The sequence below is a fragment of the Phodopus roborovskii genome, unplaced genomic scaffold, assembly GCF_943737965.1.
Source record: "Phodopus roborovskii unplaced genomic scaffold, PHOROB, whole genome shotgun sequence".
Classification (NCBI taxonomy): domain Eukaryota; kingdom Metazoa; phylum Chordata; class Mammalia; order Rodentia; family Cricetidae; genus Phodopus; species Phodopus roborovskii.
Window position 1 is genome coordinate 34,687,156 of NW_026126540.1, and position 25,152 is coordinate 34,712,307.

Consider the following 25,152-nt stretch of genomic DNA (forward strand, 5'->3'; position numbering starts at 1 on the left):
GACCTTGTCACCATGGGAAATGGACCTCTTGAAGCCCTAAGGCCTGGGGAAATGCTGAATTTCTGGAAACCTAGTTTTTCTTTTATGACTAATATTTTTATTAACAGGAAAGAAATATATACAAATTACTGCCTACATGTCAGGCAGTGCAAGAAGACTGATTCAAGAGGGGCTAGGTCTTCCCTACTGAAGTGATTACCAAGAGAAGCAGAGTCAGTTGCTGGTGTCAGGCTGACTCACTCCCTGCTGTGCCTGGGATAAAGGCTGGAAAGAGGGTGAGCAGCACTACAAAGGACTGTGAAAGTGAAATACACTACAGTTTTCCTTCAGACTTGGCTTTCTGGCTTATGCAATACTTCCTGGGAGTGGGATAGTGAAGAGCAGGGAGATGAGAAAAAACCCAAAACCTGAGAATAGCCACACCTGTCCCCAGGTATGTGATTGGCCTGTGCCTGTCCCATGGGCCTGTGCTGCAGTGCTGGGCTTTGCCTGGCTGAGTTTGTTCCCGATGGTGGACCGTGATGCTCTGTTCAAATGAGAAAACAACAGAAATCAGAATCTGTACATGAAAGCATGGAGACAAAGTTGATCTTTAAGTAAACGATAATAATGGTTACAGTTCCCAGCTTCAGGGCTTTCACAGAACTGTACTGTTATGTCTTAGAATTGGAACATTAATGTCTTTCCCTGTCTGGGAAACGACAAGAGAGCAGGAGCCATTTCTTATTTCCTATTGTCACCCATTTGTCCCTCTTCCATTCCATGGGAATCAGAACAGCACACATTCAGTCATATCTATGTAGAAGACAGAGCTCCGATGGCTACTATTCAGCCCATTCTCTAAATTTCCAGAGCACAGGGTTTTTTCCTTCCTGACAGTGCTAAGTCTCAGGATGCTGGAGCACAGAGGCTGCTCTACAAACTATACACATCTTGGAACTTGCATTTTAACAGGAAATTATTCTGCCTGACACTGAGCATCAACGATCACAAAGTCACCTAGAGTTTTGAGAGAAATGTTTATAAAGATTTCCTGGCTTTTGTTTTTTAGAGCACAGGTGTGTGTGTGTGTGTGTGTGTGTGTGTGTGTGTATGTGTGTGTGTGTGAGTGAGAGAGAGGGGGGGGATATTCTGGGAGATGACAGTCAAAAGGGAATATTCATCATCATCATCATCATCAAAATGACGTCTCACCTAGAACTGCATTCTCTCCAGGTATATATTTAGAAACAATTACCATATTTTGTAAAAATGTTCAACATGAAGGTTATTTTAGATTAGATCAACATAAAGAAATTGATAAAGTTTAGGGAATAATGGAGATAAAGAAAGCCTGTTGTTAAAGATAAGGGATGGAAATGATAGGAAAATTTGTATGAAGGAGTAGAAACTTCGGGCTTTACAAATCACTATTCTTGGATTCTATTTCTATGACTTGGATTAAGTTGTTTCCCTTCAAAGCTGTATTTAAGAAAGTCTCATGCTGGGAAATGGTGGTTCTCACACCTTTAATCTGATCACTCAAGAAGCAGAGGCAGGGAGATCTCTGAGTTTGAGTACCCTGGTCTACAGAGTGAATTCCAGGACAGCCAGGGCTGCAGAGAAACCCTGTCTCAAAAAACAAAACAAAACAAGAATGTCTTGCAACTATAAAGCACAGGCAAGAAGATAAGTGAAGAACACAGAAAGGGAATATGGTGAAGCCTGGGGTGGAGCAATTTTGCTCCTGCTTTTCTGTGGGGCTTGTGCTGATACAAGCTCCACTAGATGTAGGATGAATGGGACCAGGTCTTGGACCAGACCTTGACTTTAAAGGCAAGTATCCCAGGAAAGAAAATGGAGTGGAATAGGCTATCAACCCTTTGTATTGGATGTGTTTCTTTTTTATAGTCTAGTAGTCACAAAATTTCCTAATGGGTTTAAGGGGTTAAATTGGACCTCCTAACTTTTCAAAATATGTAATAAAATTTATTTAGTTTTTGAGACAATATGTCATGTAGCACAGGCTCCCTGATCTTTGACTTCTACTGACCACCTTTTGAGATCCCATACCCAGTTTATGTGTTACTGGGTTTGAACCCAAGATTTATGCAAGCTAGGCAACTATTCTAGGAACTGAACTACATTCCCAGCATTTTTTATTCTTTTCTAAGTTTTAGTTTTTTTTTAACTTTTTGAGATTATAATTACATTTGTCCCTTCCCTTCAATATATATCTCCTTATTCTTTCAAATTCATGACCTTTTTCTTTCTTACTACATATGTATACATACATATGTTTATATACTATATGGCTTTCTAATTGGATGTAAGACCCATTCAACAAGAGAGAAACCATCTTATTGGAAACCTAGCTAACTACCATAACTAGTGAAGTTATGGTTATTGGAGGAAAATCTACATCTAATAATCTACTAAAAGAACATAATCCCTAACAATAATCAAAGCATTTGTCTTTAAACCCACATAAGGAGACTTCTTTGCCACAGATGGAGACCGCTATAGAAAACCATAATCAATCAAAACGCACAGCTATGGAGCCCAGTCCAGTGAAGGTATCTATAAAACACTCCTGCACCAAAGGCTCAGGGAACATTATAGAAAGGAGCCAGAAAGTTTGTAAGAGCGAGAGGATCAGAGTTTGCTGTGAGATCGTGTCTCCTAGGAATGTCATAAGTTACACCCATAATGTCTCACCAATGTGGCTGCCCAAATGTGAGCTGAATAAGGATGACACCAATGGACATGCCAAAGTGAACTGTAGAAAAATTCATGAGGCCTCAACCCTATACAAAGAACTATAGGCAACTGTGAAATTCTAGAAGAGGGAGAAATAGTCTTCCCCAGGGAAGAGTATACCCAGTGGTCATCCCTGAAAAACATACATACAAGTAACATTATACAAACTAAGCAAGTTATAGCTGTTGTCACCAGTTTGGACTTCCCTTGACTCCTGGGCCTCTAGTTTTAACATTACCAATGAAACAGGCCAACTATCTTGCTTTAGGTCTTAAGGTAAACTTTTTGTCATGTATGAGACACCAAGTTTGTCACCTGGACACAAGCCTTCATATTTCACTTGTTGCTCAAAATGTTACTTTCTCTGTGAAATCCTACTGTGTAAGAGGTGGACAAACACCTTTCCTGTTAGACTATGATCTCTTTGATCATAAAAATCATACTCCCTATCTTTGAATTCCTGTTCCTTCTGGAAATTTCTGTTAGTCCTTCTACTTTTACTTTACTGGGTATGCCACTTTCTACTTACCTGTCTCTAAACTTGAGAGCCCTTTATAGAGTTGAAATAAATCTCTCCTTGTCACTATAAATTCATAGTTACTATTTGGGGGATGAAAACTGATGGGGAAATTATATCTATCAGCAAGATGACAGGGAGATAGTTATATCTTTTAAGAGTCCAACACAGGTGTGAGAAATGTTTTTCTATTAAAGGTAGTTAATCAGACAAGGACCCTTATTTTCTGAAGCCCTCCCCTTGTGCTGATTAGACAATTATATCAGATTGGAAAGTCAAGCTCCCACAAATAGGATGAGACAGTTACCACCTACATCAGGGTAAAAGGCCATTTTGGCTAGTGTGCTTGCTAGGATAGTTTGGGTTCTGGAGGGTGCTTTCTGCAAAAAGAAGTTACCTTGCTGAATTATTTTCGCTTTGTATGTCTCTTTTGTGAGAAAATGAGAATATATCATCTCACAATGTATTGGATACATTTTATCTTCCCTAACTTCATTAGAGTGGTGATTATATAACATCAGAATGGGACAGTCAATTTAAAAAGCTGACCATTTTCAATTTTTCTTCCTGAGATAGGGTGTCTCTATCATCCTGACTGTCTCTTTAGACTGGGCTGGCCTTAATCTTAGAGAGATCCGCCTGCCTCTGCCTCCTGAGTACTTGAATTAAAGGTGTGCATCACCACTACCCAGCTCCTCTTAATATGAGATATTATGTGTTATCAAAATGCACCCTTAAGTTGGTGTTTCTTTTTAAATGTGCTGCTGGGGTTAAATCTAGGATTTCATGTATGTTAGGCATATCCTCTATCACTGCAGTCCTGTTGCTCACATTTTAATTTACATTTGTTATTGTTTTCATCAAAGTTAAGTAAAATTTTCTACTACAGATAATCTTCTACCCACACATGCTATATGACTTCTCAATGTTTTATTGTGAATTAGAAGCTATTCTATGTCTCAACCTTAAATGTTCATTCCATGATGTCAAACAGGCCTGTGTCCTCTTTGAATTTTATCTGAAAATTTCCCAAATAGTAAATCAGTGGATTAAGTATATCTTTCTTCTAATGAGTATTAAGACTTTTGCTAGAGTTTCTACATGTAAGCACCAAAGAAAAACTATACTGTCAGACATTAAGCAGAAAATTCACAAATTAAACTATAGTAGCCAATATTACCATAGGTTGAGAGAATGTTCTCATCAAATGTTCTATAGAAATGTAAAAGATAATCTGAAAAATTGAAGAGCTCTTCCATTCTGTTAGGTGCAATAACAGTATTTAATCATCTAAATTATCTCAAAGCTAGTTATGTATATTTTAAAATATATTTTAATAAAAGTGATTTTTTTGAGAATCTTAATTATTTGCTCAATATTTTTATATAGGAATGTCCTTTGGATATTGTGGTGGTTTGAATAAGTATGACTCCTGTGGTAGTATGAAATATTTGATTCCCTTAAGCTCCTAGGAAGTAGCACTATCAGGAGGTGTAGCTTTGTTGGAGGAGGATGGATGACACACACCTTTACTCCAGACCTTGAAGTTGGAAGGCACACTAGTCTGGGTTACACCTTCTGTTGGAGTGTGTCACTGTGCAAATAATTTTTTTTTTATGTTATGGCTTGGACTTTTGAGGTTTGTTTTGTTTCATGTTATTTTAAAACAGTTCTCTTATGTAGCATAGGGCTAGCCTTAATAAATGGTCTTCTTACCTTTGCCTCCCAAGTTCTTAAGTTACAAGCATATGCCACATACCTACTTGCTCTTTGGGTTTTGAGACACATCATCCTTTTATTTCACATTGAGATTATATTTTTACATTGTTTTCTACTAAGTATTCTATTGCACTGAGATCTTTAATCCACCTGGGTGATAGAGAAAGGAACTAGGCAAACAAGTCATTTGCTGTGGGATAACCCTTTTGTAAGCTGTGAATATGTTTTATTCACATTGGTTAATAAAATAGTTGATTTGTCCTATAGCAAGATAGCATAGAGCCAGGCAGGAAATCCAAGAAGAGATAAAGGGAGAAGAAAGGAAGATGCCAACAAGCCACCAGAGCAACACGGTGTGCTAGAGAACAGGTAATGCCATGAAGCCACATGGAAAAATACAGATTAATAGAAATGGGTTTATTTAAGTTGTAAGAGCTAGTTAGTAATAGGCCTGAACTACAAGCCAAACAGTTTGTAATTAATATTAAGCCTCTGAGTGATTATTTTAAAAGTGGCTGTAGGTCTGGGTGGGATAGAAAAGCCTCCATCTATAGTAACGATTCCACTTAAATGAAATGTCTGGCAAACAGTAGATGTGTAGTTGCTGAAGGATGGGAAATATTTATAATAATTATGGAGTTTCTTTTGGGGGCTGGATAAATGTGAAATTAGTGGTGATGGTTAGACATCCTTGTGGATAAATTTAAAAGTGAAAAAGAAACACTTCCCCACACCCAAAGTATCCTTCCAGAACAGCACTGAATTGAACATGTTGTGATGAGTTTTATAACATGGATTTAGCCCAGTTAAAAGAAAAAAGAAGATATGACAATTAAAGGGTATAAGGAATTCTAGAGTCTTTGACTGGATACTAGAAAACAAACAACAATCCCTTGGTTCTGAGAACAGGCCTCAGTACAGCAATCTATAGCATAGTAGCATCTATCTATGCAACTGAACCACTAATGACAATATACACACAGCACAGTGTACTTTAAAAGACACACAAATGAATATGAACACATGAAGCATACTAGAAGGGAAATGAGAGTGGAATGTGGAGAAATGGGAATAATCAGAGAACTAAATGGAGAAAAAGACCCAAATGATGTCCATATCATTTCAGTATACATTCTTGGTAGCAGTGGTAATTTATGTCCACTCTTAAAGAGGGCTTGACACAACATTAGGAATCAATTGGGGGTGGGGGAGGGGGTGTTTGCTGGAGGCTGGAGGCAATGGAAGGGATGGACAAAGGTCCAAGTCATGACTATAGTTTGAGTTTTTATATGCCACATGGCACTTGGCTTGTCATTTCTTTGGCAAAGTAGGCTCAGATATTAATAACACCTTGCAAAGGAAAGATGAAAGGATGGAGGAAACACAATGTTCTTTAAGGTAACAACCCTTTCCTATTCAAAGCAAAGGGTTTGGGGTAAGCAGGAGCCAGGCTATCACATAAGAGGCCGTGTAGCCTGGAGGAATGATATGAACAGTTTCTGAAAACAGCTTTCAAGAGTTATATTAATTGCAAGGCAGCTGGTAAGTTTCATACTGAATTCAGTGAGACATTGGAAGACAATCCATAAATGAAAATTTTAAGACAAAAGGGGGACTTTCTGTTATTTCCTAAGTAAAACAAAGAATCCTGAATATTTTTCCATAGTTTAAAAACATCTAGAGTACAATGGAATGACAAGTAATCACTGAATAAGTTTTCTTCCATTTTTTAATTTCTTCTTAGTGGTGACTGACATCATTATGTAGGCTACCTTAAGCATCTGTCCATAAATACTTGAGCTGAAATGTCAAAGGTAGCTTTTACTCTAAGAAAGACAAGTAATTCAGGATAACCTTTTAGAAAAATTTGCCAGCCTGACAAGTGGTGGTGCACGCCTTTAATCCCAGCACTCAGGAGGCAGAGGCAGGTGGATTTCTGTCAGTTCAAGGCCAGCCTGGTCTATAGAGCAAGTTCCAGGACAGCCAGAGCTGTTACACAGAGAAAACCTGTCTCAAAACAAACAAATGAGAACATTGTCAGTGATAACTTTGAAAAAACAATATAGTAAGAGAAAGAAAAGGCTGTTCTATCAAACTATCCCAAGAACACTCAAAGTATGGTCTGTGATCAGTAGCAGTAGCACATTTAGGGACAGTGAGAGTAAGTAGTCAAAAAAATATCATCTTACCATTTGATAGAATCTTTGTGTTTTGACTTGTGCTGTATTTTATACACACACCAGCCTGAGAGACTGGGAAAACTGTTTGCTAGTTTTGAACTTGCAGTCCTCAGCACTTGGTACCACTGCATGCACATACAACTCTGCAATGTCATTCTGGTGGCACTGACTTTTGCTTTACAATTTGAGTCACAAAATAAATGTTAAGAAAAGAAGGTGAGAGAGAGAGAGAGAGAACACATAAAAGAGGGAGCCATTATTGGTTTGAAGAGAATACTGAACCTAAAGAAAGGTCTAGAGACCTACAAGACTGACAATTTGAGCAACCGTGGGAAGGCTACCATAAATGCCCTTCCCGGATAGTGAGATCAACAACTAACTTATCCACCATCATGGAGCCCTCATCTAATACCTGTTGGAAACAGAAGCAAATACCCATAACTAAACACTGAGTCGAACTAGAATCCAGATGCAGAGGGAGAGAACAAGACCAGGTTGCAGAAACACATAGAGACATCTGACCTGAACAAGGAGGAGCTAACGGCCCCCCAGACTGATAGCTGGGAATCCAGCATGGGACTGACTCAGACTCCCTGAATATGGGTCTCAGCCAGAAGGACTGAGCAGTCTCAGACAGTGGAGCCAGGATGTATTCCTGGTGCACAAAAGGACCTTGTGGACACATCCCCCATGGAGGGATACTCCCTTAACCTAGAGACAGGAGAGAAGTCCTAGTCCCTACTTCAAATGACTGACAGATCTACATGACCCCACCTGGATAGCATTGCCCTACATGTGGGATTGGGGTGGGGGATGGGAGGGGAGGGTGGTCAGGGTGCATGTGATGGGGCAGAGAGGGTAAGAGGGAGGGAGAGAGAGGGAATTGGGATCGACATGTAAAATAATAAAATAAATTAAAAAAATAAAGTTATCCTGAATTCACCAAAATATAAAACTAAAAAGTAATTGATATTTCAAAAAAAAAAAAGATTCATGAATAAATACCCACCACAATATCTTGGACAGAAAGATTTATATAATACCTTAAAAGTAAAAACATGAGAGTAGTTCACTAGGAACAAAAAAGAAAGGCAAACATGAGAAATGCACCTTGGAGTGTTGGCGTGACTAAAGTTCTAGTTCTGGGAAACTGAGTTGGGAGGGTCACTGGAGGTCAGGAGTCTGAGACCAGACTTGACAACACTGCAAGATGCTATAGGGGTGGAGTACAAACACCTGGAAACTGACCTGAGGGTAACAGGGGAAAACTGGAACATAAAAGTATGGGGACCCCTACTTGCTATCTCTCTTCTTTTGGCAGTACTGGGGATCCAACTCAGGGTCTTGTGCATATTAGGCAAGCGTTCACCACTGGGCCACATTCCCAAGGTATGAGGAAATTTTACATGAAAGATGGACCTTTATAACTCTGCTCTTTTCTTCCCCTCTTTATCACACAAAATCAGGACAAGTGAGATGAGTGTTACATAGTAGTTACTTAGTAACTCATAAACAAAGAACACAGACTGGTTCAAAATGTTTCCTAACGAGAAATTCCTAATGACTGAAAGACAGCTTCCAAAACCCCACACCAGGCCCACTCTGCCTGCAAGTATGCATCAGGTGTAAGCCCTCAGCTTATGGCTCCACCGCCTGCCCGCCTGCCCGCCTGCCACTGTGCTTCCCTTTAACACATTCCTAAGCAAGCCCTCAATTAAATGCACTTTTCTAAATTGCCTTGGTCATGACATCTTTCACAGCAACAGAACAGTAACTGAGAATCAGCTTGGGGAAGGCAGGGTGGCTACTTCCTCACCTTCTTCAGCAATGACTGTCAGTGTGACAGTCACTCCGGCATCTTTGATCAGCTGAACAATATTATCATGAGATAGGTCAACAATGGACTGCCCATTCACCGCAGAGATGTGATCTCCCACTTTAAGTTTTCCACAACGATCAGCTGGACTTCCCTCTATGACTCGGCCAATTTTATGAGGAATAACTGTGGAAAGAACCCCAAGTTTTCCAGTTATTTAAAATACTTGCTAGTGGTGGACTTGTTATGATTATTTAAATAGCATTACCCTGTCCAAATCAGCCCCCACTGACCACATCCGATTACTAGAAACCATTTTTTTTTTTTTTTTGTTTTTGTTTTTTTTTTTTTGTTGCTGTTTTTGAAAGCAACTGACTTTATTGACCTAAAAAGCTTTACTAGGGCAGTGACTGTTCTGGAAAGAGAAAAGGGAGAGGTGGAAAGAGGGGGAGAGAGAAAGACAGAGTGAGAGAGAACTCCTGGTCTCCCTGGAGTTTAGAAGAGGGTGTCAGATCCCCTGGAACTAGAATTACAGATGACTATGTGGTGCCATGTAGGTGTTGGGAACTGAACCAGGATCCTCTGCAAGAGCAACAAGTGCTTTTAACCTCTGAGCCATCTTCACAGCTCCTCTTTCACCAGATATTGCATAGGACTTGCTAATGTTTCTTTCTTCCCGCTTGCCCCGGGAATCATCAATTTTCCACCAAACTCCTGACGGTTTCCCCTCCTTGTGTTCTTTTGGGAGGTCTGTATCTTGTCAGACTTAATCTGGAGCTCTCACTCCTGTATGAGCTCTTCCTGTTCCCACCCACACCTGAATCCCATGTCTTTATCCTCTTTTTATATCAGAATCCTCATTTTCCTAACTAAAGGCCACTGTTGGCTATCAGGACTATATCATTTTTTTTTTTAAAGCTATTTTAGAAATAGATCCTCTGGCTTTGCTGGAAAGGCAGTGACTCCCAAGAGGAATCTTTTCACAAATGTGTGTCAAATTATAAAATTTGACTTGGTAATTGATTAGGAAACCAGGTACAATGAAATAAATGACTTATCTCTAAAATGAATCATATTTTTACACAAAAACTAATTTGTGTGCTGGGAAGAAGGCTCAGTTAGAAGTGCACTTGCCTTGCAAAAATGAGGACTGCAGTTCAATTCCCAGAATCTATATAAAAATGGGTATAGGGTACATGATTATAATCCCAGTCTTCAGGTAGGATCCCTAGGGCCAGCTGGCCAGCCAACCTAGTCTAACTGGTAATCTCCAGGCCAGTGAGGGACCCTGTTTGAAAAGAAGTGAACTGGTTTCCTGATGATGACACCACAAGCTGTCCTCTAGCTTCCACATACACATACACACATCCTACCAACACACATACACATACACACATCCTACCAACACATATACACATTGGTATAAAAATTGTGTCTTGAGATCATTTTGAAATCCAGACGTTATAATAGGAGATTAGAGGCTGTTAAAACTATTTGGCTCTCATTACATAAAGCTGTGACAACCACACAGGCAGACAAGCAGTGCAGCTCTATTACAGCTCTGCTTAGCATATAAGGTTGCCTTCCAGATGGACAAGGGGTGGGCCAGTATGTTGTCATAGCTTATGACAAGTCCCCAGGCATTCAGGGCATCTTGTCAAAAAAAAAAAAAAGAGTATCATCCATTGTGCAATAAATAGCATTTGTACTAGGAAACATTTCTCCATTCTCTGAGAGTTTTCTAGCCTAGGTCAATAATGTTACCAAACATGTAGGCTCTTCATGACTACTAACTGATATGAATAGTGATAGTATTTTTAGATGGTACTGTGAATTAGGTTTAATTTCTGGAGTAAAACACTCCTTACTAGTATTTCTGAATCATAGCTGCGAGTGTTCTGTAGCTATTCAATAGACTTCCATTTTGACCGGGAAAGTTATTCTTCGTCATGATTTATGTCCTTGACTCTGCTAGAATTATGCAACAGTAGATTTTATTTTTAAATGGGGACAGTTAATGTTGGAAACAAGTGCCTTTTAGCACTGAATGAAATCAAGTACTTAGGAGTTCATTTTCCTTATGAATAGAATAACTGGAAAAAATGTCAGTGGAGTATGGACCACGTTCTCCACCAGGTATTCTGAACTAGTTCACTAAACAGTACAACAGGTGGCACATCAGAAACGTGGCCCTGTTGTGATCTCCTAAAGCAATACCTTAGTTGCATTTCTCAGAAAAGATTTACTCATACATAGTGTTCATTCTAAAACCTCTGAGAAGAAATAACTCAGCTCTTTGGCACACTGGAAGTTTTGGTCAAACTTGGGAAAGCATCAAATGGAATTAACTCTGAAACCCCAGTATTCCCTGTCTTACAGTGCGAGCAGAGCAACAGAACAGTGGCATGCAGCTCCCACAGAGCTTGTCTGGGTGATGTAGGGTGGAAGTGGTGGACTCTTAATGTCCGGGCACTTAGAGTGGAACCACCAAAGCCCAAAGCAACTAGAACCAACAGGCCACCTAAACGTTCCCACCTAAAAGGGACATTCTGATGGGCTGGGAAGTTTGGCATGCTATTTCCTCAGAGTGCACACAGCTGCAAGTCTTGCCTTATTTTTGTTGGTATATAGTTTATGGACATCTGCCATAAAGCCTCCTTTTCCACATCTATCTACATTCATCTCTGTCTCACAGTCTAGCATATCCAGCTGCTTAGGTCAGGTTAGCACTCTTAAACATTTATCTTCTGTAAAAGAAAACACAGCAACTGGAAATGTCCTTTTCACAAATAAACCTTTGCAAGCAGAACTGAATAGCAATGACAAGAGTAACTGTAACACCTGTGAAGTACTGGCAATGCAAAAGGAGCGTTTCCCTGCAGCTACAATGGGGCCTTTGCTAAGCACATGTTCATTCAGCACTGAGGCTCACTGTGAGGGTGCTGACCAGGACCTCTTGATCCCAGATGAAGTCATCAGCAGGGAATTCTACAACTTCAAAACTGACACCAGACATGTTACTAGAACTCCTTTTTTGAGACATGTGTCACTAGTAGACACATTTACTAGAAGAAAAATGTTACTGACTGCATTACTACTCTGCCTCTGTGAATGAAAGCTCTTTATTTATACTTACCCCAGGATTCTTCTCTCTGAATGAGACAAATGGTGTTCTAGGAGGAATGCTCCAGGACCCAGTATTTGTGAGATTATTATCTAGCAGTTAAGTGAAATTACCAATTCTGATTTTGTATCTTGACTAAAAGCCTTGAGTACTTATGAAAAACATACCAACCACCTGGGTCTAATTTATGTTCACACTGATAATTAATGAGCTGCAAACATCCTTTCCTACCACATGTTAGTTTTGCCTCTATCTTATATTTCAATTGTGTTTTCATATCTTATTATTAAGTATTGATAAAAACTTTAAAAAGAAGGTTTTTGGGTACTTGTATATTCTGCAAAGTCCCAGGGAATCTAAGGCTGATTATGCTCAGAAGCTCAGGAATAGCCTAGGCAATATTAAAACATACTGTCTCAAAACCCAAACAACTTCCCCTCCCTTCAAACAACAGGTCAGAGCCTGTAGCAATCGATATTTCAGGTAAGATGATAACAATAGCAGTACTAACCCCATTAGCCACTGCAGCTACCATGGGCTCTACAAGGCATCTACATGCTTTTTTATTATTGCTGTTTTATCAGACACGGTTTCTCTGTGTAGCTATGGTTGTCCTGAAACTCGCTCCATAGTTAAGGCTGACCCTTATCTTACTCAGCGGTCCACCTGCTTAGAATGCTGGTATCAAAGTCGTGGAACACCATCGCCAGGCAACATGCAATCCTCAAACTCGATAAATGATACAAGTATGTTAGCACCATCCTCAGTTTACAGAGGAAACCATAGCCCTTGTAGGATAAGTAACCTGCCCTAAGATAAGTCCCTCTGCTACTAAAGACAGAATAGGCTTGAATCTGTCTGTCTGATTATGAAGCCTAAGAAGTTAATGATACCATCTTATTCAGAGGTCAAATACAACTTCTTATTGAATTCACCTATATTGTTTTGTTTTACAGTGAACACTAGATTCTCATTTTCTGCAGGGTTAGGAAGAGAGTATCTTTAATATAAAATGGTTTGGGCTTATCACATAGTCTAAAATCTTTTCCTACTTTTATTAGCCTGAATGTCTGGGATTAGATAAAATAACCAATGTTTATTTTTAATGGTTATTTGTTTTTAACAGTTTGATTTCCAATAATACAACATCAAAATAATCTCTTCTTTCATATTTCTGACATGGGCCACATAATCATCTTCACAGCATCAGTGACAGTTCTAGTTCCAGGTGTTACCATAGCAACTGCTTTTGGAAAATGGAACTAGTATCAGTGAGCAGTGCCCTGACACCACAGTGATAACTCACCCTATCACAATAGCTGAAACCTTTAAATGTATATATTAATAGAGCAAGATTTTTGCAAGTTAGTTTCCTGAAAATTTTTTCTTTTACTTTTTTTAAAACTAAGGACTTAGTCACCATTTAGTTTAATAGGATCTCCCACCCAAGATATAATCAAATGCACTAGCAAAGGATAGAATATTCTTATGTAGTCATGGACTTTTATTGATCTGACTTAGAAAAAAATTATTAGATAAACATAACACAGAAATATCAGTTGTTCTGGTTCTCATCTAATATTCAATTGGATTTCATAATCATAGGATTCTTATTTTTTAGAACATAAAGACAAGGCAAACATCTAATGTGCTTAATCATAACAGTCTTATGCTTACTAGATTACCTCCTTCATATATATATATATACATATATACATATATATACATATATACATATATATACACACATATACATACATACATACATACATACATACATTCATCCATCTCAGATGCAAAATTCTGTTAACACTGGCTCAGGATATTAATTTTGAAATGTTATAACAAAATTTTACCTTTCAGTAAAATACATATAAAAGGCAGGGATGCCTCTTTTCGTTCAACAAGAATACTTTCTAGTTGGAATACAAGTGTTACTAAGCAACATAAAATAACTAAGGCATAATTAGGTCAAGAGTTTCTATTTCTCAGTTTTACTTTTTCTCAACTGTTCCCACAATTTAATTAATTTCTACTTTTACCATTTCTAATTTGGAAAATATGTGCCTGTCAAACTTAAAAATTATTATTTAAAAAAAATGTAAGTTGTATCATTCTCTAAAGTCATAAAGTTAGGTCCTGGGCAATTTCCATATTTCCTTAGTATAATGTTGGTGAAAACTGAGACTTATTTTATGGCACTTGAGATGCCTGAAAAATCTAAAGGCTGGAAGGTTTGGTTTAGATGAACTAATTTTGAAGGTAAGGATTCACACACACACACACACACACACAGAGGATTCACTACATTAAAAAGATATATCTCTAAGAAAATTTGTATATGGGTCTTAATTCATTTCATAAATTCAGGGAAACTGGACATTCAGGGAGAGACAACAAGATACAGTAGCCCTTACCTCCTGGGGGTGGCTTGCTTTTAGAGGTGAGGATGACAAAACCAAACCCTTCATTTTCTTTTCTCTGTAATATAACATCATAGGCCTCTTGGGCAGGCCTGGCTGGGAGCTCTGCCCGATTCAGTCGGGGGGATCCATTCTGTGCAAAGGCTTGAGGGCTGTCCTCACCTTGTTTCTCTGTAATAAACATCAGCAGTTTTAATATTTACAGAAAATAGTTTTTGCTAGGTAAGTATTTTAGTGCTGAACTAATAAAAGAAAATTTAATTTCTAATAACATAAAGAACCGAAATGTTCCTCTCTGGGAATCTTGGGCATAGTTAAAGTACAAGTGTAGGAACTAGGGATATATTTGACTTCCTAAATACTTAAAATATACAACAGATAAAATACATATGACCTAATGTTATTTCACTTTTGAGAAACTTCTTTAAAATTTCTATGAGATTATATAGTTAAAAAGAATTGTTGAGCCAGCCAGTTAGCTCAGTGGGTAAAGGTACATCATCAACATGCATACAATAAATAGTAACACAAACAAACAAACAAAAAAAAAGTAAAAACAAACCCAAAAATCGAATTCTTGGAATTGCTTTAGTTCCATGAAGATTATAAAGTTTAAACAAAGGTAGATGATAAAAGAGATACAGTAAACTTCCTTTTAAAATTAACTAATTTTAAATGCTCGGTGATTGATATTCACAGATGTCTCTAGGTGAAAGCTTCCAGAATGCTGCCGCAAACTGCCTGCTATCTGCACAGTATGTTTCTTATATAGATAGGCGTTTTAGAACTGAAGTTTTCTGATTGATGAGATCAGCAGAGTTCATCATAGTACCCCGTAGATAACAAGCTGTGCCTGTGAATGGCAGCCTCTCCTGCTTATAAAGTGATAGGGAATCCGCAGCAAGGGTAGTTAGCCTATGTCCTTTTGTTGCTATTCAAGGATAAACAAGAACTAGAGAGTGAAATGGGAGCTTTAATTGACTTTAAGGAGAAAACAAACAAACCCAGAAGGCTTATTTGTGTGCTAATTTGGTTAGTCACCACTAATGTCCCCAATATTCTACATTTGTTTAAGACATAGTTATAAGGCCTCTTTAAGCTCTAAATTTGCTCGATGTTAAGAATGTTTTTGCTTCTGAGAACACAGCTAGTTAGTAAAGTGCCTGGGCCATACTGGAGAGGCAGAGACAGGCAGATTCTTGGGGCTTACCCACCTAATTTATATACAGAAAGTTCCAGGCCAATGAAATAGCCTGTCTCAAAGAAAACAAAACAAATGACCAACAACGTTGTACTCTCTGTGCATATGCCTCCCCTTCCCCTACAGACATGGGCACACAGATATACTTTTAAATGAGTATATTTTAAAAGCTCAACATAAAATACCAACACCCAGTCATTACTGAGAAAGCAGAAATGGAGTTCTTTTCCCATTGGAATGTGTTAGCCAATCTCTAACAACACCAAATTACTATAAAACTCCATGGCTTTCCTTGGAATACTTCTCAGTTTTCATTATATGCAGGTATGCTCTGACTCCAGCACAACCAAAGTGAACCAACATTGCATGAAAATATGTATGAATCTCCAGTGTGCTGTTATTTACAAAGAAAGGCAATTCTTTTGTTGTACTGCTGAAAAAAAAGTCATATTCAATACTCACAAAGGCATTGGTAAGAAATTATATGAGCTGTTCATATTCTATTGTTATGGTTTGGACTCTAGGCTCTGCATTTAATCCTAGACCCATTATTTACTATCTGTGAACCTCTCTGTGGGTGACTGTATATCACAATAATTACATCTTAGATGTAATAGGGTGATGCATCTGATACGTAGTAAGCACCAGTAAGTCTTAAATTGTATTACACCAAAACCTTCTTTTTTACTGTATATGTGTGTGTGTGTGTGTGGGGGGTGTAACATGAAAAATATTTAAATGACCCAGTGATTGATATTGGGGTTCAAACTTTAAGCTGAATATCAGTAAAGCAAAGCTAGCTTCTACCTCAGCCCTCTACCTCAGGCTGAATGGGCTGATCCTGTCTTCATGAGCTCTCACCAAGTCTCAGACTGGAACATCTCCTCAGCTGAATGCCTCTACTAAATCTTGAAGACCCCTCTATCTTTTATACACCTCTAATGCTGGGATTAAAGGTGTGTGATCTGTTACTCTTTTGACTGACTCAATCTCATGTATCCCTGGGTGGCCTTGAACTCAGAGAGATCCATCTATCCCTTCCTGAGTCCTAGGACTAAATAAAGGTGTGTACCACCATCTCCTTGCTTCTGGCTGCTGGGATTGACGGTGTGTGCCTGGCTTCTATGGCTTGTGGCTGACTTTGCTTTCTGAATCCTCAGTCAAACTTTAATAAATCATAAATAATATATCACTACAGGTGTGTGGGTGTGTGTGTGAGTGTGTGTTTGTGCGTGCACACACTTTCACAAATAGAGGCTGGAGAACAACATTGTATGTAATCATCAATTAGGCTAGACTGGGTCACCAGCAAACACAGAGGATCTTCCTGTCTCTGCCTCCCCAGCAACAGGATTATAAATCATGTTGCCATGCTTGCTTTTTTACAGGGCTGTTATTTTAAGTACATGCCAACTTGTCTGGCTTTTTATGGGGCTCTGGGGGTCAAATAAACTCAGGTCTTCATGCTTCTAAGGACAAGAACTTTACTGAGTTTTGTTTTTTGTTTTTCGGCCCTAGACCAAAACTTTCTAAAAGAAGCATTCTGCTTAGGAATATTTTGGATTTTACCATGATCAAGCCTTTTGACATATTCAGGTAGGGACTATCTTGGTATGATGAAGACATATTTATTAAAAAATTCAAACTGATACTCCTATTTACAGTAATATATTGGTAAAATGGACTAATATGATAATATAACAATGTAGCAACCCAAAATTTATTTTTACTTTGGTAAAATATTTTTGGATCCTTTACACTTCAAAGCTTTCTGTTGAGCTCTGAGTTATCCCAAATGGGTTGGCATTCACACTGCAGAATATTGTAAAACACCCTATAAAACCAAAGCAAGTGGATCTTAATTTTTTAGTACTGAAAGAGTTTTACACACCTCCATAGAAGATCTTTCTCCTGACAGTTAGTAACACATGGCCATTTCGAGCAGCAGTGGTCATTAAGTCCAAGACTTGCTTGTGTGATTTTCCTTTAACAGGAATCCCATCAATACACATCAATTCATCAGCAGCACGAAGCCGACCATCCTTTTCAGCCGCTCCCAGGGGAATAATGGCTCCAATATATATCTGTAAGAGAGCAATGTATAGGTTCATCTTTGCAGTCCACTAAGATCAGTTTAAGACTTCATCTAGAAAAAGTCATTCAGAAAAGTGGTATTTTAGAATGCATATATTCTCCAAAGTGGTACTTCAAATACCCACACTGTATTATTTAATTCTATATCTTCAGGGTTGAACACAAGGAAGAAAATATAAAGCTGCTTAAGAACTTAAAAAGCATCTCCAAGTTCTCCACCATTACAATGTGACAAAATGCTAATAAATAAATAAAATAAAACAAATCAAAACAAAACTCAAAAACAAAACAAAACAAAAAAACAAAGAGAAAGATGTTCTACAATTGTTGACAATGACCATGGTCATGCTATGATTCTCCCACATTACTATGGTCAACAATACAAGTTTAAGGTTTATAGCCAAGAAACAGTTCTTGTTCCTAAAATGTCTGAGAGAACAGGGAGGATGAGGGTCATCTGCAGCTTGTAGAAAGACCCAGGTCATTTTGCTCTCCAGCAGTTAGAGCCTTCAGCCATGGCACCCTTCATGAAAGTTACAGAACCTTTGGAGCTCTGCAAGAGGAAGAGCATCACTGGGAGCAGGTTCTGAGAATTTATGCCCACGCCCCACTTCCAGCTCACACTCTACTTCCTGCATGTAGATGGAGATGCGATCTTTTAGCTTCCCACTTTGGCCACCTGGTCCACACCTTCCTGTCATTACAGACTCTCCTTTGGAATCATATGCCAGACAAATTTTCCCTTGATCATGGTACTTTATCACAGTAACAAAAGTAACTACTACTACCTAAATTCTACCAAATCTCCACTTAAGAATATTAACTAGAGCAGCAAGCTGGGTGTGATGGTCACACCTTTAATCCCAGAAAGAGAGGCAGTTGCAGGCTGATTTCTGTGACTCTCAGGCCAGCTTGGTTTACCTAGGGAGTTCCAGGTCAGACAGGCTACATAGTGTGACACCCTCTCAAAAACCCCAAACTCAAAACAAAAACCAAACAAAACCAGGAGCATCAATATCCCAAAGTTTACACTTACAGACTGGTCAGGTCCATCTCCTCCCAGCACCCTGAAGCCAAACCCTGATTCTTGTTTCCGAAGAAAAACATCCAGATCTTTGGTGTTTGGTGCTAAGGAAAGTAAGAATATGTAACTATAATTTATTCTAAATAGATTAAGGTAAAACTCAATATTTAATAGATAAATACTATAGAGCATTCAAAAATCTATAATCGCAGAACTGATATATGAAAATTTATGTGAGAGTTTAAGGAAAGTTAAAACTGTGTCAAGACCAATTAGGTTACTTACCATACTCCCATACTCTCATTATTTCACTGATAATAACTTCTAATGTTGTCCAGTCAATATTAAACATAAAGTTCAGACATATCCAACTGATAGCACAAATAATAAATTAACATTTGAGCAATGTTCTTTAAATCCTTGGAAAAGAGAGCCCCCAAATGACTTATTTCTACTCTTAGGGGAATAACTTGGCCTAAGAAAAGTATTTATCAGGAATTATTTACTTATCCTATCTGTGCAAAATACTAGTATTTTTAAAGAAAAAGATAAAGAGGCATGTAATACTTCTTAATGATCCGGGCCTGAATAACTCTCACCTGATATCTTCCAGTGACTGGTAGAGCCAAGATTTAAACCCAGTTTCACTTCCCACATGCCAGGCGTACCCCCCCCCCCACAATCCTGTCCCCAAGGAGCGGTTGTAGTAATGAGAATATGAAATCAGGGAAATCTATTTCATGTCTAAGACTTTGCCTCTGGGAAAATGTTAGTTTTACTTATAAGTAATATGCATTTACTAAAAAGAAAAAAATAGGGAAACTGCCGGGAAACTACATAAAAAGCAAGTGAAATATGGTATAGAGTAATTTCCTAGCAATTCTTTGGAAACAACTTCTTTTGATAAATACTTCCCACCAGAGTCACAGGGACTTTTGGAGTAGCGATGTGTGTGTAAGTGGTGGAAAGTGTGCTCAGCAGGAGCGAGGAGCAAGGTCCTAGGTCCAATTGTCAACAGCAACAACCACACAACACCAAAAACCCCACCAAATAAAAATTGGAATTAGATGAGTTGGGCTGGCAAGATGGCTTAGTGGGTCACTTGCTGTGGAGCACAGAGAAGTGGGCCCCTGAAAGAAGAGAGCCACCTCCACAAAGTTGTCCTCTGACCTCCACACCCACATGTATCTGTGGCATGTATGTACTCATACACATATACACACATACACACACAGGAATGATAAACTAAACTTAAAGAAGAAAAGAGGAATCATGAGTCAAACACACTTGTTTCATATTAGAGTCCAATGACAACGTAGTGTTTTCTACCAGTGTTAAGAATGTATCAGACTATGAATATATAGACTGAAGAAAGGGGTACTACACATAACTATTAATTAAATTATTGCTTTGTTATGTTTATACCGGTCTGATTCTCACCTTTCTGAACATGGCCAACAAACGTTAAGATAAAGATGCATAGCTAGTTATACAAACATGAAGTCAGTTACATGTACTATTTCCATTTGTGTACAGCACAGATACAGTACTATTTCTTAAAAACAAGTAATATTTCAAAAATCAAATCTAAATAAACCTGAAATTTTACTTCAGAAAATATTTATCACCAGTAATTAAATTAGTGTTAAAGGATATTTCTTTCTTCCATTTTCATTTTTGTTTTCTGGCTGTCCTGGAACTCACTCTGTAAATCAGGCTGGCCTCAAACTCACAGAGCTCTTACTTGCCTCTGCCTTCTGAGTGCTGGGGTTAAAGGCATGCACCACCACCACCAGGCGATACTTTCTCTTCTCCTTTTAGTTGGCTCTTTTAACAAGTCCACTGTGGTTTCCTCCTCTTATTTTGCACACCACCTGATCAGCCTCCATCCTTTAGTCAGAAAAAATCTTTCTAACACACAAACCCAGCACCATTTTCCCTACAGTATTCTGTGATTCTCTTTTATGTACCCATACTTCCTCATGTGCTCTTCACAATCTGTGTTGTTCTCTTCCTCTGGTTTTCCTTGCCAATCACAGCCACACTGCATTGCAGAACACAGGCCAAGGAAGCCAATATACAAATGCTCCTCCATTTGTCTTCTTCATAACATCTCATCCTTGAAGCTTAGGTTTGCTTCCTATATGAAGCATTACCTGATATTTCCTACTATACATGCTGATGAATTGATTATTTCCTACTCTGCATCCCAATTTATCCAGTTTATTTTTCTATCACTGTCCCTGCTAGGCTACATGGACTAATTTTATCCCCCAACAGTGGGTTATGAGTTTGGCAAACTGCCACTGTACCACTACACTATATGTACTTATCTGGTCACATTCATCTGCTCCATTTAGATTTTACAGGATTTCTGGGTACAGGTACCTATTTATTTATTTATTGTGTTGCAATTTGCCTAACATGGTATCTGGTAGACAGCTTGTACTTAATTCATGGTTTTGAAAAAAAGGAATTAATATTGAATGTACGAGAAAAAAAAAAAAGCTCATAATCACATTAAAATGGGAATGAAGGAATGAAGGAATAGTTTTTCAATATGTAAAGGATGAGAGAGTTCCCATTTTAAAATAATTCAAATTGATCTTGTTACATACTCCCCTGAAATATTTCCAATTACTTACGTTTATCTTCATATAAAGTCTTAGATTTCAGGTAGACCTCAGAAGGATCCAATTTCGGGGATCCTGACCTGATAATGCTGGGTGGAAAAGGCATAGGCTGGGGAATTGGCTCATTTATGGCCTCCAAACTTCCTGAAATTTCCTTTGTATCAGTTTTCTAAAGTGGAAAAAAAGGACCTTACTTAGTATTTTAAAAATAAGATGGTTGGTTATTTCATAAAACTGTGCTGTGAACTGGAGATGTTAACTAGGTAGAGTTGTATAGGTGGCAAAAGTCGCAGAAGACTGGTTGTATGTCCACAAATTCACTTACACAGCCATGTCTATCTGGTTAAACTGTATCTAATTTATATTATTTAAGGAGTCATTTATACAATGATTTATATAATATATAATCATTTGTGTAATGATTCAACTAAAGGGATTTAGTCTTTTGTTTAAGCATTCCTTTTTGTTTTTTTTTTCCAGACAGGTTTTCTCTGTGTAGCCTTAGCTCTCCTAAAACTCACTCTGAGTAGATCAGGCTAGCCTTGAACTCACAGAGATCCACCTGCCTCTGCCTCCAGAGAGCTGGGATTAAAGTTGTGCACCACCAATGCCATATTCTTACCCTTTCCTTCACCACCAAGACACAAATTGACTTGGAGATGAAGATAAATAAATAGATGGCAACAATACTTGTAAAGAGATAAAGAGAAAAAAGGTCTGTCTCTCACTCACTAAATTAAATTTGCAGTGGAGACATTTAAGACAACACTCTTTCTAAGAATCCTCCTGTCCCAGATGTATGGCAAACCCTCGGCTGGGCAATCACAATTCATCCAAGAAAGCACCCATGCTGGGTAATCAGACAGAAAAGGGAAAACAAAATACAAACATAACTTTCCTAGTCTAGTCAGACAAAATTATTTACTTATTTTACTTATTATTATTACTACTACCATATGACATCTATGTGAGTGGGGGTGTGCAGACAGAGGTCAGAAGATAACTTTCGGGAGTCAGCTCTCTTCTTCCTCTGGAGATTCTGGGACCTAACTCAGGTTGTCAGGCTGACAAAGCAAGAACCTTTAACCACTGAGCTATCTCACTAGCTCCAAAGTGATTTCTTTAACAACAATTTTAAATGAAGAGTTTGAGATCAGCTTTGTTATCCTGAATTTTTGTTAAGAGGAAGATTCACAGGCATATCCATATAATAATTATCATTGCCTAGGATGCAGGAGCAGCAGTACTACAAGGTGAATCAGTTGTAAGTGTTGTGCCACAGAGGACCTCTCACTGACCTAGACGCAGTGAGATAGCAGGAAGGTGACAGATCCAACTCCCCTTCCCCTACATCCTCTAGGATTCTGTCAGCATTGCTATAGGTCAGCAGAGCCTTCCACCATCAACATAGCATTAGGACCACATGGTTGCAAGGAAATCCATATAGAACTAAAAATGACTACTAGAGGAAGGGAAGAAATGTAAAAATAAATACAGTGAGATCTTAACAAATTGGACAAAAAGAACTTCATTCACCTGGGAAGCAGATTGAAAATGATCCCCTCCATCCCATGCCCTTATCTATTCAACAGTATTTTTGTACACTTGTGTGTTGGAAGCAATTAATCTTTCATACCATATGGCCTTTCCTTTAGAAACCTATGACTTTTTGTAGAAACCACTTTTCTATTCCAAATTGGCCAAGCCATTACTTAAACTGACATCTTTAAATAGAATTGTCTTTATATCCATGTAAGTATCCACAAATGTATCCTATGGTCTGGTACAGTTTCTTTCACAATAACAGCACTTAACACCACCATTTTGATGCCTATTTTCTCCATATAGATCTTTAAATAGCTTTCTCAGTTATACAAAGGAATTAGACACTGTTTCAGATCTGATAGTTTTATCATCTGATATAAGATTTAGCTCAGAAGGCAACAATTTGAAAAGTTTTGCTTAGTCTTAAATGTGAGATCATTTAAAATTGGGTAGTTACAGTCCCCATGAAATTATGACCAGCTACTATGTCTTCTCCTTGGGCACCAGCAAGAAGATGTACTAATAGCTTGCTATCGTTCTCAACATTTAGCTACTTCTTACCTAGCTCCTCTGGAAAGAACTAAAAGGATGCTTACACAGGTTCTTCAGTGGCCCACTTACAACTCTGAGTAGGACTGCTGGTAATCTGGGCTTCTAGTGTTCTCCAGCAGCAAGCCTTAACCAACCTAGCACAGCCCTTATGGGAGTTTTCAACCAACTCCTTGGAGTTTCTAATCTAAGCCTAGAGCAATATGCCTTTGATTTCTCACAGCCGTCCCACAGCAAGAAGCTGTTCTTCCTGAGGGGAACAAGGCACCTCTTTCAGGGTATGGGGGAAGTAGTGGAGGACCATAGTACTTACCATTTTGGCAGTTTTACTTGGTGAACGAGGACCTAAAATTTAAAAAGAACCAAAATTTAAAAACAGGAGATACTCCTAGACCATAAATAATAATGCCTATAATAAAACTTCAATTTTCAGTAGGCTAATAATAAACTATTTATTATCACTTATGTGTCAGGCATTAAAAATCTATTGTCTTCAACGCTGCAACATTCCTGAGGTATAAATGCTAGTATCATTTAATAGTTAAGGTTCCTTAAATCACAAAAACAATAAGCAGAGTGGCAGTAAACTGATATCAACCCACCAAATATCAAACCCTGGTCTCTGTTATATTTATTAGAAAATGCATTCACAAGACATTTCTTTTAAAGATATATTTGCATTTGTGTGTGTGTGTGTGTGTGTGTGTGTGTGTGTACACTAGCTTGCTATCTGTTTTAATATTTAGCTACTTCTTACCTGGCTCCTCTGAAACAAACTAAAAGAATGTTTGCAAAGGTTTTTCAATTGTCTACTTTATGACACAGAAGACAAGACTGTTAGTGAAATGCACATGTGGTAGCCAGAAGAAGGCATTGGTGTCCTCCTCTACCTATACCTCCTATTCACTCCACCCGTTACTCTGAGGCAGATGCAGGGCTTTCTTAGGTAAGCTGGAAGTCTCCAGCCACTTCTGAGCTAAGGTGACAGGCACACAAGGGCTGCCCAGGATGTCTGTTCTCTTTGCCAGCCCCATCACTAAGATTGTTTTTTATATGACTCACTCTGAGTATAATATATTATATCACCTGGAAAAGATAGCAATATGGATAAAGGAAATGAAAAACACTCCAAAGAAGCAAATGTGTCTCAAACATAAAGAGTCAGGGAAATAAGGAAGAAAGGTTAAACACTAGTCATTCATTGGTATGGGCTTAAGAATGCCTATTGAAATTCAGCTTTGTAGTTCGTCCTTAGAATTCAATTTATAATGTCAAGGAATGGTTCATGTCAGTTAATGACCTTGAAAAATGAAATTTCCATTGTTTTCATACAAGCACTGTGAGATTTAATCAACATTTACAGGCAGATTATTATAGAGCTTAAGACAAAGGACAGGTTAACACTTCCCTGTTTTACTCATACATGGAAATGTTAGCATTTCAAATCTCTGGTGTGATGCCAAGTTCACAAAGAAGCACCACTGGATAAAAAAATAAGTCAATTTCTATTATTGTTATCAACCGAGAAAATGAAATTAAGAGAAGTATTTTATTTGATGTAGCAAAGTACTATGACTTTCTTTAATCA

The 25,152-nt window shown here is 38.2% G+C and overlaps 1 protein-coding gene across 3 annotated transcripts in view; it reads right to left on the reverse strand.

Moving 5' to 3' along the window:
- Magi3 (membrane associated guanylate kinase, WW and PDZ domain containing 3) overlaps positions 1–25,152 on the reverse strand; it is a 193,708-nt gene that overhangs the window by 11,480 nt on the left and 157,076 nt on the right. For all 3 annotated transcript variants that reach the window (XM_051198763.1, XM_051198762.1, XM_051198764.1), the window contains exons 11-17: positions 23,878–23,909; positions 21,483–21,639; positions 18,850–18,941; positions 17,611–17,803; positions 14,513–14,689; positions 8,972–9,157; positions 424–526 (exon numbers count right to left, since the gene is read on the reverse strand). In XM_051198763.1, coding sequence (XP_051054720.1) covers positions 424–526; positions 8,972–9,157; positions 14,513–14,689; positions 17,611–17,803; positions 18,850–18,941; positions 21,483–21,639; positions 23,878–23,909 — 940 coding nt within the window. The remainder of the gene's footprint in view (positions 1–423; positions 527–8,971; positions 9,158–14,512; positions 14,690–17,610; positions 17,804–18,849; positions 18,942–21,482; positions 21,640–23,877; positions 23,910–25,152) is intronic.